Here is an 18259-nt window from a genome sequence, read left to right on the forward strand (position 1 = left end):
GATGTGACCCAAGACATCAACTATTAAACTGCATCTTGAGAATAGCAACTAGAATGACCCAGGGCTCTAGATTCTGGGCTATCGTCCCCATGAGAACAGACTAAACAGAAGAAGGTCAGATGGCTTCAGTTTAGAAATCTTCAACACTCAGGATCAAAAACTGCATTACACTTAAAATGTATTTAGCAACTCAAAATTATTTTATAAACATATATCATCAATGTTCTAGCTGTTCATTCTAAAAGACCTATTCCTTGAAAAGTAACTCCTCTTAATCTTAAACAGCTATAAGTAGAATACATTCTTTGTGATGTGAGTTAGAATGTTCCAAGCACATTCCCCATATCAGTGGTTTGTTGGTCCTATGTAGGGTTTGGCCCCAGCAGGTCAGGAGCCCTCTGGTATGAATCAGAGCTTTTTAATGAGCTGCTGGAGCTAATCATTAGCTGCTAGTAAAAATGCAGACCCTAGATTCCTAGATATTAAGTTAGAACTTACCCAAAACTCTTGCTACCACAGCTGCTAAAAGTGATGATCCTAAGGCAGCAGGGATGGACATCTGGTTTAATATCCAAAGTAGAACCTATCCATGAATACCATGCCTACTGTCCCAAAAGGTCTCAGAAAGTGGGAAGGGTCTACACACTGGACGGATCTATGTAACTTGAGATGTATTCTCTAGTTCCCTGTTACCTGGACTACAACCAACTCCTAGTATAGTTAATACCTATTAAAGAGATAGACTTTTTTTTTTAATGTTTATTCATTTTTGAGAGACAGCATGAGTAGGGGAGGGCCAGAGAGAGGGGGCAACAGAGGATCTGAAGCAGGTTCTGAGCTGACAGCAGCAAGACCAATTCAGGGCTTGAACTCATGAGCCACGAGATCATGACCTGAGCCGAAATCAGATGCTCAACCAATTGAGCCACCCAGGTGTCCATAAACATTTTTTTAAATTATTTTTTCATCAGATGCTGACAAATCCACTCTAAACCCATTCAGTTGTCATTGTTTTAAGAATGATTAAATTTCAGAGTTCTACTGACTCCTCTCCTCTGTGTAGTGGACTGTGTTATTGTTGCTATTACTTGCTGCCCCACCCAATGCCATATAATTTCAAGTGTTGTTCACTCTAAACTGTTGACCTTGATTTATTTTGCTGAATGAAATGTGACTAAAATTGACATAAGCCCCATCTAAGAAGTTTTAAGAGCTACCCAACATTGTCACACACACGCAAAAAAGGCTTATCCCAGAGACTTTTCCTTCATTCTGAATTCCAGAATGAAGAAAATATGGAGTAAAGTCACAGTCAACCAAGAGCTTAAGTCTAGCGTGAATTAAAAATAAAGCTTCTTATTATAAGCCATTGAAATTTTTGGGTGGTTTTTACTGTGACATAAGCAAGCATAAAAATAAAACTAAGATATATAATTCACTCTCATGATATTATACTTCCCTGATTCTCTTCTAAAATAAAAAAAAAAAAACTTGGCAGTCTTTGGCTTTGTGTCTTACAATCTCATTCCCCTCATGACCAAGTTTTTTTCATGTACATAAAAAATATAGGTTTCTGGTAATAGGAGATTAGTCCATTAGGACAAACCCTCCCACTAATAACAACCAGAAAAGCTGCATGGAGAACACCTATTTGAATCAGATGATTAAAAAGGAAATGAAAAATTATAGAACCTAGAGAGCTAAGAGAGAAAGAAAACCCTGGTGTTGGAGGCCACCATTTCTCTCAGGGGCATCAACAGGTTCCAGAAGAGGCAGCTGAAAGAATCTTTGAGCAGAGCTTAATGGTTTTGAGGGGTCTGGGGAACAAACAAGGGTCATGAAGTAGGAGGGCTAGTAAACCATCAACTTGCCACTCCAAAACTAACACCCTAAGAAAAAGATAAATTAGAAATAGTCTGGTCTTAACATCCTTGCTTCAAATCATTTCTATTCCTGAAATTAGATCAAAGTAACCCTATATTGTTGGTCATTCTAATCTCCTGCCAAAAGCAAATATGAATCTTCTGAATAAAGGTAACATTATCATACAAGCTTCAAATTATACCCACAGTCATTCATAAACAACATTTGACACTCAATAAAAAGCCACCAGGACAAAAAGGAGTTGAGACAATATAACTATTTTTGTAGAAAACTAAGAAAAACAAAGGGCAATAGGAACAGACTACAGGGATATAAGTTCAAGGCTTTAATTATACTATAAACTATTATCAAATTTATTAGACTATAAAGCAAAGTAAAATATATTCAACAAAATAAAAGATGAAATTGAATATTTCAGCAAAAAGTCAAAACCATAAAATAAGAGCAGAATGGAAACTCTATAACTGAAAAATAAAAATAACAGAACTTACTACAGCTTTGAAGTATTATCTTGAAATCTGGGATTGTGATACTTCCAGCTTGGTTCTTCTTTTGCAAGATTGCTTTAGCTATCTGGGGTCTTTTGTGGTTCCACACAAATTTTAGGATTGTTTAGATCTGTGAAAAATGCTATTAATATTTTGACAGGGATTGCATTGATCTGTAGATTGCTTTGAGTCGTATGGACATTTTAACAATATCTGTTCTTACAATCCATGAGCATGAAATATCTTTCCATTTGTTTGTGTCATCTTCAATTTCTTTCATCAACATTTTATAATTTTCAGAATAAAGGTCTTTCATCTCCTTGGTTTAGTTTATTTTTAGGTATTTTATTATTTTTAGTGTAGTTGTAAATGGGATTATTTCCTTAATTTCTCTTTGTATTACTTCATTGTTAGTGTATTGAAATGCAACAGATTGCTGTAAATTAGTTTTGTATCTTGTGACTTCACTGAATTCATTTAACAGTTCCAGTACTTTTTTGGTGGAGTCTTTATAGTTTTCTATATACAGTATCATGTGATCTGCAAATAAGTTTTACTTCTTCCTTACCAATTTGGATGACTTTTATTTCTTTTTCTTGTCTGATTGCTGTGGCTAAGACTTCTAGTACTATGTTGAATAAACGCGGTGAGAGTGGGCATCCTTGTTTTGTTCCTAATCTTAGAGGAAAAGTTCTCAGTTTTTCACCATTGAGTATGATGCTAGCTGTGGGTTTTTTCCACACATGGTTTTTATTATGCTGAGGTAAGTTCCCTCTAAATCCACTTTGTTGACAGTTTTTATTATGAATTGATGTTGCATTTTGTCAAAAAGACAAGAACAAGCATTGCTGAGAATGTGGAGAAAAAGGAATCCTCATGCACTGTTGGTGGAAATGCAAAATAGTGCAGCCACTGTGGAAAAGAGTATGGAGATTCCTCAAAACAACTAAAAATTGAACTACCATATAATCCAGTAATTCCACTACTGGGTATTTACCAAACGAAAACAAAAACACTAATTCAAAAAGATGTATGGACCCTTATGTTTATTGCAGGATTATTTACAATAGCCGACATATGGAAGCAATCCAAGTGCCCATCCATAGTTGAATGGATAAAGAAGATGTGGTAATGTATACAATAGAATATCACTTAGCCATAAAAAAGAAGAATGAAATCTTGCCATTTGCAACAACATAGATGGACCTAGAGGGTATAATACAAGGTGAAGTAAGTGAATCAGAAAAAGACAAATACTGTATGATTTTACGTGGAATTTAAGAAACAAAACAAAGAAAAATCAGAACAAACTGGTGGTTGCCGGGGGCAGAGGGGAGGGTGTGAGGATGAAATACATAAAGGGGATTAAGAGTACACTTAGGTTGATGAGCACTGAGAAATGCATAGAATTGTTGAATCATTATATCATACACCTGAGACTAATATAATACTATATATTAATTATACTCCAACTAAAAAAAAAATCAATCTGAGCCAGGAAAAAAAAAACAGAACTTAAAGCACTTAAATAGTACCTTTCCTGTAGTTGGGTGTGTGTGTATGGAAGGGTAGGGGGAGGGGGATGGTATTGATGTGGAGGGAGGATAAAGAAGCCTTATGGAGTTGTGGAAAAGTTCTATATCACTTTGAATAGAAAAGCTTAATAGTTGGGTTCAATAGCAAATTGAAGAGGAAAATCAGTAAATTGAAAGATAAGTTTGAAGAAAAAATCCAGAATTAAGCATGATGAAATATAAACATGGAAAGAGCCAAACAGAGGAAATGAAACATGAGGAATTTTTAAAAAAGGTTTAAAATTTTTATAATAGGAGTCCCAGAAAAAGAGGAGAGAATGTAATGAAGCAATAATTAAAGAAGAACTGACTAAAAATCTTCTAAAATCAACAAAAGATATCAAGCCACAGATTGAAAAAGTCCTAACACTCTTAATGGATCAATCAAACACACATATCCACAGAGAAACACGTAAATTAAAAACACACATGCAATTTAGGTATATCACAGAAAATCTACTGTAAACCAGACAGAAAGAAAAATATTGTATGGAAATCAGCCTGGAGAAGAAAGGCAGATTACATCAAAGACAGTTAGACCAGGGCTGAGCAAACTACAGCCTGCAGGCCAAATGTGGCCTAGCTTCTATTTCTGTAAATAAAGTTTTATTGGAACACAACCACACAGTCACCCATTTATGTATTGTCTATGACTGTATTTGCACTATAAGAGCAGAAGTGAGCAGGTATGACAGAACCTCTATGCCCTGCACGCAAATATATAAGGGAGCTTACTTTATCTGACAAAGGCACTAATAAACCTAAAGGAAAGTTCTACATAGCAGTGAATGTTTAAAATTCCCCTCTGAGATCAGAAAAGAGGTAAAGATGCTCACTATCACTACTTGTATTCAACACTGTCCTGGCTTATAAGTCAAACAAAAGTAATAAAAGGAACAAAGTTTAGAAAAGTAGTTATAAAAACTACTTTGCAGATAATAATTGGGAAGATAGAGTTTCTAAAAGTATCTACAGATAAATTATTAGAATTAGTAATTACAATATTTGCAAGGCTTCTAGACAAAAGAACAACAATAAAAACAACTATTTCTATGTACCAGCAACAAAGGCTTAGAAAATGTAAAAAAGGAAGGAAAAGAGCAAAAATAGATACAACTTGCAACAGCATCAAAAATTTTCAAATACCTAGACAAATCTAATTCCCCAAAATTATACATCGAGAGAATTTAAAAACTACAGACCTAAATAAATGGACAGATATATCATGTTCATGGGCTGGAAAACTGAAGTGTATAAATATATCCATCAAGCTCATCTTGATCTATGAACTTGAGGCAATCTCAAAAAAGTCCCAACAGGATTTTGTGTTTATATAGAAATTTACAAGCTGCTTGTGCAAGTTATATGGAAATGCAGAGAACCAAGAAAAGGCAAAGCTGCATCACTAAGATGGTGTGGCACTGTCTAAAGGATAAACAAATACAACAGACAAAAATAATGTGTCCAAAAACAGACACATCCATATATAGAAATTTCATTTGTGGCAAAGGTGGCACTGAAGAACAGTAGGGGGAAAGCTCCGTTTTTCCAATAAATAGTTAGGGACAACTGTATATCCTTGAGGTGAGGGGAGATGGAAGACCTTGACCCTCAGTCTCTCATAATACATCAAAACCAATTTCTGGTTGATTGTAGATATAAATGTATATGGCAAAACCAAAAATTCCTAGCGAAAATTATCTTGACATTGGGGTAGTGAAAGCTTTCTTAAACAGATCAAGGAAAGCACTATAATAATATAAAAGACTGATAAGTCCATGTAACCAAAGAGCTCATATCTGGAATATATAAAGGACTCTCATAAATCAGTTAAAAGAGAGACAACTCAAAACAAATAAACAAACAAAGACAAAAGATTTAAACAGACCCTCCACAAAAGAAGACATCCAAATAGCCATAAACAAAAAAGGAGCTAAACATCATTAGTTATCAGAAAAAGGCAAATTGAAAGCACAATGAGGTACCATTACACAGTTACCAGAATAGCTAAAATTAAAAAGACCAATGATATCAACCAAGGCAAAAACGTAGATAAACAGAGCTGGTGGCAACATTAATGGGGATAACTGCTCTGTAAAACTGTTAGGCAGTATATACTAAAGTATAGACGTGCTTAATCTATGACTCACCAATTCCACTCTAAAAGTAATGAAATTAGGTACATATGTTCACCAAAAGACATATGTGAGAATGTTCATAGCAGCTTTATTAATGATAAGCAAAACCTGGAAAGAGTCCAAATGTCTGCCAATGGAGAAATGAAATGTTAGAATGGATAAATTGTTGGTATGTTTCTACTATGTCAGCTAAATAAAGACATGAACTATAGCTGCACATGAAACTCATGAATCTCACAGACCTATATTTGAATGAAAAAAGTCAGATCCAAGAGTACATATGGTACGATTGCATTTAAATAAAAATCAAGTTCATACAAAACTAACCTATAGTTTTATGTGTGTGCTGGGGTGGGAGGTGGATAGTACTGATTTGGAGGGAACATAAAGAAGCCTTCTAGGGTGTTGGAAAAGTTCCATATCATGACAGGATGGTGGTTATATGTGTATAAACATGTAAAACTTTACATGTTAAGATTTGTACCCTTTACTACACATGTTATTTCTCAATTAAAATTTAAAGGCTAATCCAAATTATTACCCTCTCCTCATCTAAAGTTACTAGTAAGAATGAAAAGGCAAGATACAGTGTGGAAGAGACTATTTTCCCAACATGTAATCAATATGTCTTTCCTACATATAAGAAAAAGACAGACAACTCAACAATAAAAAAAAAAAATGAAAAAGAAGACTTGAAAAACCACTTTTCCAAGAAAGAATTAAGTAATGGCTAATAAATATTTGTTAAGTTACTTACCTCATTAATATTCAAGGAAATGCAAAGTAAAACTACAAGATACTACCTTAAACCCAACAGAATAGCTAAAATTATATCACCTTAATAGCAAATGTTGGTAAGAACACAGAGCAGTGAGAACTTGCACACACTTCTGAAAGGAGGACAGATTGCTGCAACCACCATCAAAAACAATTTGGCTTTATCTACTAAAGTTGAAGATAAGCAGCAATTCTAAGACTAGTTCTTTACCAAACATAAATTGAAACATATGTGCACCAAGAACATTGGACAAGAATTTTCAAATCAGCAATATCCATAATAACTCCAAACTGGAAACCTAAATTCCCATCAATGGAAAAATGGATAAACTGTGGTATAATCATAAACATACTATCATAAAGTAAAACAGCTACCTTTATGTAAGACGACATGAATGACTCGTCTATGCAGTTTTGAGTGAAAGAAGCTATAGGCAGAAGAATACATACATATGATGTACATAGAGATCAAAAATATATAAAACTATAGGGCTAGATTATAATAGTGATTATTTCTAGGAAGCAGTGGGTAGTGAGTAGGAGTCATCAAGGGACCTTCTAAGGTGCTGACAATATTGTATTTGACTTGAGTGGTAGTTACACAGGTGTAGTTCTGTGATAATTTACTAAAATTTACATTTGTTTCCTGTACTTTCTCTATGTATATTTTTCAATACAATAAAATTTTAAACAAAAAGTGAAGCCAAACCAAAGCAAACCAAAAATTAAATCTGGTTATATCTATTCGTAATTCTGAGGGTTGGAATTTTCTTTTTTCTCAGCAACAACATAATGAATCAGTTAGAACTTTAACTCCTAAGGATTTGGCATGTAAAGTCTTACCCTCACATCTTTAGGTACAAAAATATTAGTTTTCAAAAACTTGTATGGTTTATTTACATCAATAAATCTATCCTCCATTTTTAATCATGTAAATCCCAAGAAATATAACTCCTCTTAGATCAAGTCTAAAATTTTCAGCCTGCCATTAAAGCCTTCCACTAGCTGGCTCCATCTGACCAGTAGAAAATTATCTACTCCTAAGGGACAACTCATTTAGAGAGATGGTAAAAGCCTGATAAATATTTGATGTCTGTGTATATGGTAGGCTACAGAGTGAAGAAGTAACAAAAAGCCATCTATTCTTCCACGGTCCTTAAGAACATTAGTGCTCTGAAGGTTTCTAGCTCCAGACAGAAGTCTAGCACTGTGGGGGGGCTGGGTATTTTCATTACATACAATGTATAGTGGGCACTGACATGCAGAAGTATTGGAGAAGATAAAATATAACCAGTTGAAATAGGAAGATGTGGACTATAATAGAAATTTAAATGTTCAGATGCATAGAATACTTTTGTGGGTCCCAAAGATTTCAGAGACTTTAAATCATAATTTTAGTAAATACCATCAATAAATATTTTAAATGGTGTTAAAAATAGCCTTTTTCAATATTTTGAATATCCTAATAACTTTGGGTGAGCCAGTGTTATTAAAATAAATAAACAAGGGGAGCCTGGATGGCTCAATCGGTTAAGTGTCTAACTTAATTTCTGCTCAGGGCATGATGGGGCTTCCCGCTAGGCATGGAATCTGCTTAAGATTCAATCTCTCCCTCTCCCTCTGTCTCTTCACTGCATGTGTGCATGTGTGCTATCACTCTCTCTCTCTCAAAAAAATAAAAAAATAAACAAGTAGAATGAGCCAAAAATGAATGAACCACAATTTAATGATGGGCTAATCTGAAAAAATCGGAAACTTTGTGTGATATGACAAATTGGTATACAATATCTGAAACAAAGAACAATTAGCAAATGTAAGAATTACATTTATAATTTATTAGCAAAACTAAAAAAATAACTGGCTTACTGAAACAGAACGTCTTTAAAGTATTTGAAGTATTATTAAGTGAACTCATATTTACATTGGTCTCTAAGGACTACATTCAGCAAATACTGGCATGTGCCATTATTTCAAAGTCCTTAGTGAGACAGAAGATCCAATTAATAGGCTACTGATTCCTAAAAGGAAAATTAGCAGTGTTTAGTCTTGGTTGAAAAGTATATGTCATTAAAATATTAAGTTAAAAATCCAGAGAAATCTCAACATACGTGAGCTTTATGATAAGGGTTGTTGTCGTTGATTCCTGGTAAATATCTACGTCTTCCCAAAATGGTCTGAACAAATCCATCTCTTTTACAATTCTTCACTGTCTCTCTCATGAAATGATTAATCCCTACAAAGAAAATACAAAAATAATTATAACCAAAGTCCATTCTTAATCTCATTCACTAGCTTCAATATAATGAAATATACCAAAACCCTACCATGATTCTTAACACTATATCACATCATCAAATCTTTGCATATAAACTTTCATTCACTTTTTGTAGACTCAGAAAGTTAGGAACAAAATGACTTTAGAACTAACATAATCAAGAAACCCAAAGCAGGAGGCATCACAATCCCAGACTTCAAGCTACACTACAAAGCTGGAATCATCGAGACAATATGGTACTGGCACAACAACAGACACTCAGATCAATGGAACAGAATAGAGAACCCAGCAATGGACCCACAAACATATGGCCAACTAATCTTTGACAAAGCAGGAAAGAATATCCAATGGAATAAAGACAGTCTCTTCAGCAAGTGGTGCTGGGAAAACTGGACAGGGACATGAAGAAGAATGATCCTGGACCACTTTCTTAAACCAGACAAAAAAATAAACTCAAAATGGATGTAAGACCTAAATGTAAAACAGGAAGCCATCAAAATCCTCAAGGAGAAATCGGGAAAAAACCTCTTTGATCTTGGCCACAGCAACTTCTTACTCAACATGTCTCCAGAGGCAAGGGAAACAAAAGCAAAAATGAACTACTGGGACCCCATCAAAATAAAAAGCTTCTGCACAGCGAAGGAAACAATCAGCAAAACTAAAACACAACCAACAGAATGGGAGAAGATATTTGCAAATGACCTATCAGATAAAGGGTTAGTATCCAAAATCTACAAAGAACTTATCAAACTCAACACCCAAAAAACAAATAATCCAGGGAAGAAATGGGCAAAAGATATGAATAGACACTTCTCCAAAGAAGACATCCAGATGGCCAATTGACACATGAAAAAATGCTCAATATCACTCATCATCAGGGAAATACAAATCAAAACCACAATGAGATACCACCTCACACCTGTCAGAATGGCTAACATTAACAACTCAGGCAACAACAGGTGTTGGTGAGGATGCTGAGAAAGAGGATCTCTTTTGCATTGCTGGTGGGAATGCAAGCTGGTGCAGCCACTCTGGAAAACAGTATGGAGGTTTCCTCAAAAAACTAAAAATAGAACTACCCTACAACCCAGCAACTGCACTACTAGGCATTTATCCAAGGGATGCAGGTGTGCAGTTTTGAAGGGACACATGCACCCCCATGTTTATAGCAGTACTATCACTAATAGCCAAAGTATGGAAAGAGCCCAAATGTCCATTGATGGATTAATGGATAAAGAAAATGTAAGAAAATGTGGTATTATATACAATGGAGTATTACTTGGCAATCAAAAAGAATGAAATCTTGCCATTTGCAACTACATGGATGGAACTGCAGGGTATTATGCTAAGTGAAATTAGTCAGAGAAAGACAAAAATCATGTGACTTCACTCATATGAGGACTTTAAGAGACAAAACAGATGAACATAAGGGAAGGGAAACAAAAAAAAAAAAACAGGGAGGGGGACAAAACAGAAGAGACTCTTAACTATGGAGAACAAACTGAGGGTTGCTAGAGGAGTTGTGGGAGGGGGGATGGGCTAAATGGTAAGGGGCACTAAGGAATCTACTCCTGAAATCATTGTTGCACTATATGCTAATTTGGATGTAAATTTAAAAAAAATTAAAAATTAAATTAAAAAAAAAAAAAGAACTAACATAATCAGGGCACCTGGGTGGCTCAGTTGGTTAAGCATTTGACTCTTGATTTCAGCTCAGGTCATGAGCTCACTGTTCGTGAGTTTGAGTCCTGCATTGGGCTCTGCGCTGACAGCACAAGCCTGCTTGGTATTCTCCCTCTCTCCCTCTCTCTTTGCCCTTCCCCCACGCTTGCTCACTGTCTCAAAATAAATAAACATTAAAAAAAAAAAAAGAAAGAAATGACATAATCTAACTCTATCACCAACAAAAAATATGAAACCAAACTCCAGAACAGAGCAGGTACTAAAACCTAGGATCTTAAGATTATTCCATGCTACTTTTCATCAGCTTCTTCTGCTCTTTCTGATTGTGTTAATCAATCCTCTTTTACTGTTTGGTCTTATCACTTCCAGGCTTAAAACATTCTAATAGCTCCTTGTTAGCATCTAAGCTACAATCAAAATAGGACCTAATTGAAATCAATACAAGAATAATAAAAACTTCATTAGGAATATACACGACTCACTTCTTACAATTTAAAAAAATATGTACGGTGTACTTTTCAAACGCATTCATATTCCCTATACCAGGATTCATCCTCTGCTATATAGGCTCATTATTACATCTTACAGATCTCCAGATTGAATTTGTTGTTCCAGGTAGGCCAACTGTTCATTCCTATTTCTGAGCTAGAGAGGTCTTCTCTCCTCAACATCCTTTCTCCGTGCTATTTAAAACACAATCAGGTATACAGACTGTGCTGATATATCTTTATTCATACATGCAATCTCTGCTTTCTCACAGCTCTGCTTATCCTAAATAATTAACATTAATGTCTCCTAACTAAAACCCCTCATCTGAAGATTTCTGCTGTGTGGCTGGTACAGGAGAGACATTTGAGGGGACTGTGGGTGAAAGGAAGGGATAAAATCCTGCCAAGTGAAGCTGTTGGTGATATTCGACCACCAGCATAAGAATTTCAGAAAGCAATAAGGCTCTCCCCTTTTCCTCTTTAAGAATTACTATGGTATTGTTGAGTGAAGAGCAAAAAAAGGATAAGACTGAAGACACTGCACCTGTACAAATTCTCTTAACTGACTCCTGTCAGAGGCTCTCAAATATTCAGAGATGGAAAGAACTACTTTAAAAAAAAAACAAGCAAAGGGGAAAAAAAGAGAGAGGCAAGTCAAGAAGCAGACACTTAGCTATAGAGAACAAACTAATGGTTACCAGAGGGTAGGTGAATGTAGGGATGGGTTAAATAGGTGATAGGGATTAAGGAGTGCACTTGCCATGATGAGCACAGGGTGATGTATGGAAGTGTTGAATCGCTGTACTGTACACCTAAAATTAATCTAACACTATGTGTTAGCAACTGAAATTTAAATAAAAATTTAAAAAAATCAATTTTGAGGTATAGTTTATATACAGTAGAAGGAACCCACTTAATTTTTAAAATTTGTATATTAATTTTATTTCATTTTATTTTATTTTAATTTACATCCAAGTTAGCATATAGTGCAACAATGATTTCAGGAGTAGAATCCAGCGATTCATCACCTACATATAACACCCAGTGCTCATCCCAACAAGTGTCCTCCTTAATGCCCTTGTCCATTTAGCACACCCCCGCAACCCAAAACCCCTCCAACAACCCTCAGTTTGTTCTCTGTATTTAAGAGTCTCTTATGTTTTGTCCCTCTCCCTGTTTTTATATTATTTTTGCTTCTCTTCCAAATATGCTTCTCTTCCAGATATGTTCATCTGTTTTGTATCTTAAATTCCACATATGAGTGAAGTCATGATATTTGTCTTTCTTTGACTAATTTTACTTAGCATAATACACTCTAGTTCCATCCACATTGTTGCAAATTCTTTTTGATCACCGAGTAATATTCCAGTGTGTGTGTGTGTGTGTGTGTGTGTGTGTGTGTGTGTGTGTACACACACTACATCTTCGTTATCCATTCATCAGTCAGTGGACAGTTGGGCTCTTTCCACACTGGCTATTGTCGCTAGCACTGCTATAAACATTGGAGTGCATGTGCCCAGAAGGAACGCACTTTAGGTGAACAATTGGATGTATCTTAACAAATGAATGCACACTACAAGATATGAAACATTTATATCACCTTTATAGTTAGATCCCCATTATCAGCCAAAAAACTCATTGATCTGCTTTATGATACCGTATCTTGGTTTTTCATATTCTTAAAAATTCATAAAAATTGAATTGTACTGTATGTTCTTATTTGAATTTGCCTTCTTTTGCTAAATAGTATTCCATTGCAGAGATATACCAAAATTTGTTTATCCATAATCCTGTTCATAGACAATTTGGTTATTAGGAATAAAACTGCTATAACATCCACATAGCAGTCTTTCTCTTGCTGTTTTCATTTTTCTTGGGCAAATACCCAATAGTAGAATTGCCGGATCACATAATTATCTGTATGTTTAACTATGAAAGAGCCATACTGTTTTCCAAAGTGGTTGTACCATTTGACAATCCTACCAGCAATGTAAAAGGGATACAGTGTTTTTAATTTTAGCCATTGTAGTGTTTTTGTAATGGTGTCTCTTTGTGGTTTTCATTTGCTTTTCCCTGATGACTAATAACAATAATATTTGATGTTGTCATTCATATATTTTCTTTTGAGAAAAGTCTTTCAAATCTTTTGACCTTTATTTTATTGGATTGTTTGCTTTCTCACTATCGGTTGTAAGAATTTTTTACATATTCTGGATGCAAGTTCTTTGTTGGATAATAGGAACTGCAAATATTTTCTCTTCTGTGGTTTGCCTTACATTTTCTTTTATTATTTAAAAAAAATTTTTTTAATGTTTATTTATTTTTTGAGAGAGAGAGACAGAGTGTGAGCTGGGGAGGGGCAGAGAGAGAGAGAGAGAGAGAGAGACAGAATCTGAAGCAGGCTCCAGGTTCTGAGCTGTCAGCACAGAGCCCAACATGGGGCTCGAACCCATGAACTACAAGATCATGACCTGAGCCAAAGTCGGACGCTTAACCAACTGAGCCACCGAGGCACCATGCCTTACATTTTCTTAATGGTATCGTCTATCAATGTTTATCTTTTATGGTTAATTCAGTGTAATTATCACCTAAGAAATCTTTGCCTACCTCAATGTCACAAAGAATTTTCCCCCTATTTTTTCCTTCTGAAGATTTGTAGTTTTAAATTTTACTTTTAAGTCTATGCTCCATATCAAGCTAATTTTTGAATAAAGTATGGGATAAAAGTTGAAGTCACTTTTTTTCCATACTAGTATTCAGTTGTTCTAGAACCAATTGTTGACAAGATCATCTTTCCTACATTGAATTACCATGACAACCTAATTGAAAACCAAACCACCACATATATATATAGGTTTATTTCTGAACACTTTATTGTGACCCATTGTTTGCCATGTCTACACTTATGCCTGTATTGATTATTTTAGTTTTATAATAAATTTTGAACTCAGGGGGTGTTAGTATTCAACATTATACTTTTCCTCCCCAAATTTTTCTCATTATTCCAGGCCCTTTGAATTTCCAGATAAATTTAGAATAAGCTTGTCAAATTCTACACAAAAGTCTAATGGAATTTTGATTGGAACTAAATTGAATCCATAGAACAATTTATAGAGAACTGTCATCACAACAATATTGTACCTTCTAATAAATTAACATGGTAACCCTCACATTTATCTAAGTATTCTTAAATTTCTCTCAGGATTGTTTCAGAGTTTTCAATAAAGTCTTGCACATACTGTTAGATTTATCCCAACTATTTCATGTATTTTGATGTGATTGAAATGGTTTTATTTTTACTTCATTCACTAATTATTGCTCATAAACAAAGATACAACTGAATTTTACAAATTGACCTTGTATGATGGGACCTTTCTAAATTTAGTTATTTGTTCTAGTAGTTGTTTTTGTAGAATTCATATGATTTTCTATGTACAAGATCATGTCATATGTGAATAAATTCTTTTTGGGGATTGAGGACAAGGTTGACTATAAAGGACTATGAAATAGCTTTCTGGGGTGAAAGGGTAATGGTTCCATATCTTGGTTGTGATGCAGATTATATAACTCTGTGCATTTGTCAGAATTCATACAAATACACATCTAAAAGGAATGAATTTTACTGTATGTAAATTGTACCCCAATAAATGCCAAAAGAAAAGATAATTTAAAATGGTAATACTCAAACTGCTCTATAACAGTAATTGTTCTTTCATAGTGTCTGGTACATTTAATCAATGGTTTACTGTTTTGAATTAAAGCTATCTAAACCTACAGCACAGGACAATTCCAAGGCTTTATGAGATATTCACAATGACATAGTAGCATATACATCAACTGGATTTTGTTATTCCATTTCTGATCCTACTTTTATTTAAAAAAAAAAAAAGCCCATCTTAGTAATGATAAGGTTAATGTTATTTAATTAACAATACCTAACAAAAACTTTTGAGTAATAGAAACGTTAACAGAAAATTTTCTAACACTAATTTTTTTCAATTAATATGGCAAGATAGTTGAAGGATAGCATCTAGAAGATAATTGGCACTCCAGGTTTATCTACCTGTATATCTGGATTTGAATGAATCAATGTAGCAGGCAGCATCATTTTCTTTAATGCCCATCTGCTCTCCCAAAGATTTAGCTCCCATTCCATAAATGATTCCATAGCAAATCTGAAAAGAAGTCATTACACTCAGTGAGTAAATTAAAGGTGATAACTACATAACATGCAAATATAAAAAGTTCATGAGGCTTGAAATTTGGTCCACTTTTTATTTCATAGTGAGTCAAAAATGATTAGATCTGTTTTTGGTAGGTTAAATTCATAGAACCTGACATCCAGTGAACATCTTTTCTCTTTTCTGCCTTTTAGGAATACTTTCAGGTAGGGAGGAAGGGGGAAGTATGAATAAATGTGAATATGTGTGTGTTTTAAGAAAATAATACTAGTGATTTAAAAGGGAAGATTTATTCCTGTCATTTAACCAGTAGTCTTCAGAGCGGCTTTCTGCTCCCATAATACCATATTAACTTCTGCTTAAAGAAGTGTCCAGGAGTCAAGAAAGAGAAGCATTACAAACATTCGTCTCCTGGCCCTTACATAGGACTAATAGAGTAGGAAGTGATGGCTTCATGGTTGGAAAATAGGGAAGACTTCACTGGAAATAAATATGCTTTCCGCTTCACCACCACCTGAAATCCCACAATTGCAGAATTCTTTTGGGTTAAATGAATTCCTGAGGAAATTTTGGGAGTAATGGAAGGAGGTGGTCTAAATAGGTCAGTAAGGACACTATAATTTAATAATGAATATTGCCTGGGTTCAAATCCCAATTCCAGCATTTACACAAGCTACCTAAAGTCTTGTAACTTGATTTATTCATCCATAAAATGAAGATAGTAATACCTGTATCATGAATTGTGAAGATTATGGAGTTATTATTTATAAGTGTTTAGGAAAATTCCTGATATAAAGCAAGCTCATATAAATGTCATTAAATACAATTCAGAAGATAACTTGCAAAAAATGATTATCAGAATTCCAAAATACTTTTAATGTGATAGGATGGCTAGAAGTTTTTGTTTTTTACATTTTTTAAATGTTTATTTATTTTTGAGAGAAAGAGAGAGCAAGCAGGCAAGACGCAAAGAGAGAGGGAGACACAGAATCCAAAGTGGGCTACAGGCTCTGAGCTATCAGCACAGAGCCCAATGCAGGGCTTGAACTCGTGAACCATGAGATCATAACCTGAGCCGAAGTCAGACGCTTAACTGACTGAGCCACCTAGGTGCCCTGTAATGTTTATTTATTTACTGAAAGAGAGAGAGAGGGAAAGAGAACAGGGGAGGGGCAGAGAGAGAGGGAGAGCAAGAGAATCCCAAGCAGGCTTGCACTGTCAGTGCAGAGCCCTGATGCAGGGCTCAAACTCACGAACTATAAGATCATGACCTGAGCCGAAATCAAAGAGTTGGACACTTAACTGACTGAGTCACTCAGGCATCCCCCTATCTTTTTAAATACATTGAGAGAGTTTTTTTTTTACCTTCTTTTTTCTTTCCCTTTTTGGTGTTTTTACATTTTATTTTATTGTGACTCCTACCTTTTTTTTTTTTTTTTTAAACTCAGAAAGTACACAGCACTTTCTGAGATCTCAGCCAGAGCCAAGGAGTTCAGTGCATGGTGACTTAGGAAGAAAAATTGACATAGCATAAACACCATTAAGTCATGTAAGAACTTATTAAATAGAGGCAGATATCATCAGTGCATGAGTGTTTATATGGAGACAGAATGTCTAAGTTCTGGCATTCTGAACTTATCTTGGCTCCACCACTTACAGCTGTATGACTTTAAGCAAATTACTAACTTTTGGTGCCTTTGTTTACTCCTATATAAAATGGGAATGATAATAATACCTATTTTATGGGTTTATTAATATTAAATACTGGAACATTGCCTATTTTACTTAGGGTTTGATTCTTGCTGAATGCAGAACCCCAGAAGAGATTCTTAAATAGAAAGGGCAAAGCTGGCTTTCTAAACAGTGGAAGAGGGGCACCTGGGTAGCTTAGTCAGTTAAGCATCCGACTTCAGCTCAGGTCATGATCTCACAGTTCGTGAGTTTGAGCCCCGCATCAGCCTCTGTGCTGACAGCTCAGCCCGGAGCCTGCTTCAGATTCTGTGTCTCCCTCTCTCTCTGTCCCTCCCCTGCTTGCACTCTCTCTCTCTCAAAAACAAATAATAAACATTAAAAAAAATTTTTTTAAAGTGGAAGAAACAAGTGCTGGTGCTAAATAGGCAATGTTGAAAGGAAGTGTTTCATGTCTAATGAGTGAGTCAAGAATTATAGTTGCGAGTAACTAGAAGTATAAATGTAAAACTAACACATAGGATCTTAAAGGTGGGAGTAATGTTCGTTTGCCTCAGCCAGCAATCCTATTCTCTCAAAAATGGCATCAGATTTCCCACAGGCCATGAGGTGTAAAAAAAAAAAAAAAAAAAAAAAAGTATCAATGTTAATCCAGGCCAGGAACTAATACGGACCCACTTGAAAAGTCCAAGGGCAGTGTAAAATTTCACATGTGGATTAGCTAACCAAAGGCCTCAAAAGCTATCAGTTATTAATTATAATCTACAGCTCAATTTTTATTTTTCAGTAAACATTTAGAAAGCACCTGTGAAAATAAAGATGAAAATATGAATGCTTATAGACTAGAAAGAAATTTTTAAAACACACACACAGGGACACCTGGGTGGTTCAGTTGGTTAAGCATCTCTTGATTTTGGCTCTAGTCATGATCCCAAGGTCGTGGGAGTGAGCCCACATCATGCTCTGGGCTAAGTGCAGAGTCTGCTTAAGCTTCTCTTTCTCAGGGGCACCTGGGTGGCTCAGTTGGTTGAGCGTCCGACTTCGGCTCAGGTCGTGATCTTACAGTTCATGAGCTTGAGCCC

General features: G+C 35.1%; 1 protein-coding gene across 2 annotated transcripts in view; it reads right to left on the reverse strand.

Annotated features, from left to right (window-relative positions):
- The window catches only part of POLQ (DNA polymerase theta), a 120272-nt gene that overhangs the window by 4894 nt on the left and 97119 nt on the right, over nt 1-18259 (reverse strand). The window contains exons 28-29 of one of the 2 annotated variants that reach the window (XM_019448509.2): nt 15371-15482; nt 8970-9094 (exon numbers count right to left, since the gene is read on the reverse strand). In XM_019448509.2, coding sequence (XP_019304054.2) covers nt 8970-9094; nt 15371-15482 — 237 coding nt within the window. The remainder of the gene's footprint in view (nt 1-8969; nt 9095-15370; nt 15483-18259) is intronic. The other variant, XM_053903420.1, reaches the window with a different exon arrangement.

The sequence above is a fragment of the Panthera pardus genome, unplaced genomic scaffold (genome assembly GCF_024362965.1).
Source record: "Panthera pardus isolate Hobbes unplaced genomic scaffold, ASM2436296v1 HiC_scaffold_16, whole genome shotgun sequence".
NCBI classification, from domain to species: domain Eukaryota; kingdom Metazoa; phylum Chordata; class Mammalia; order Carnivora; family Felidae; genus Panthera; species Panthera pardus.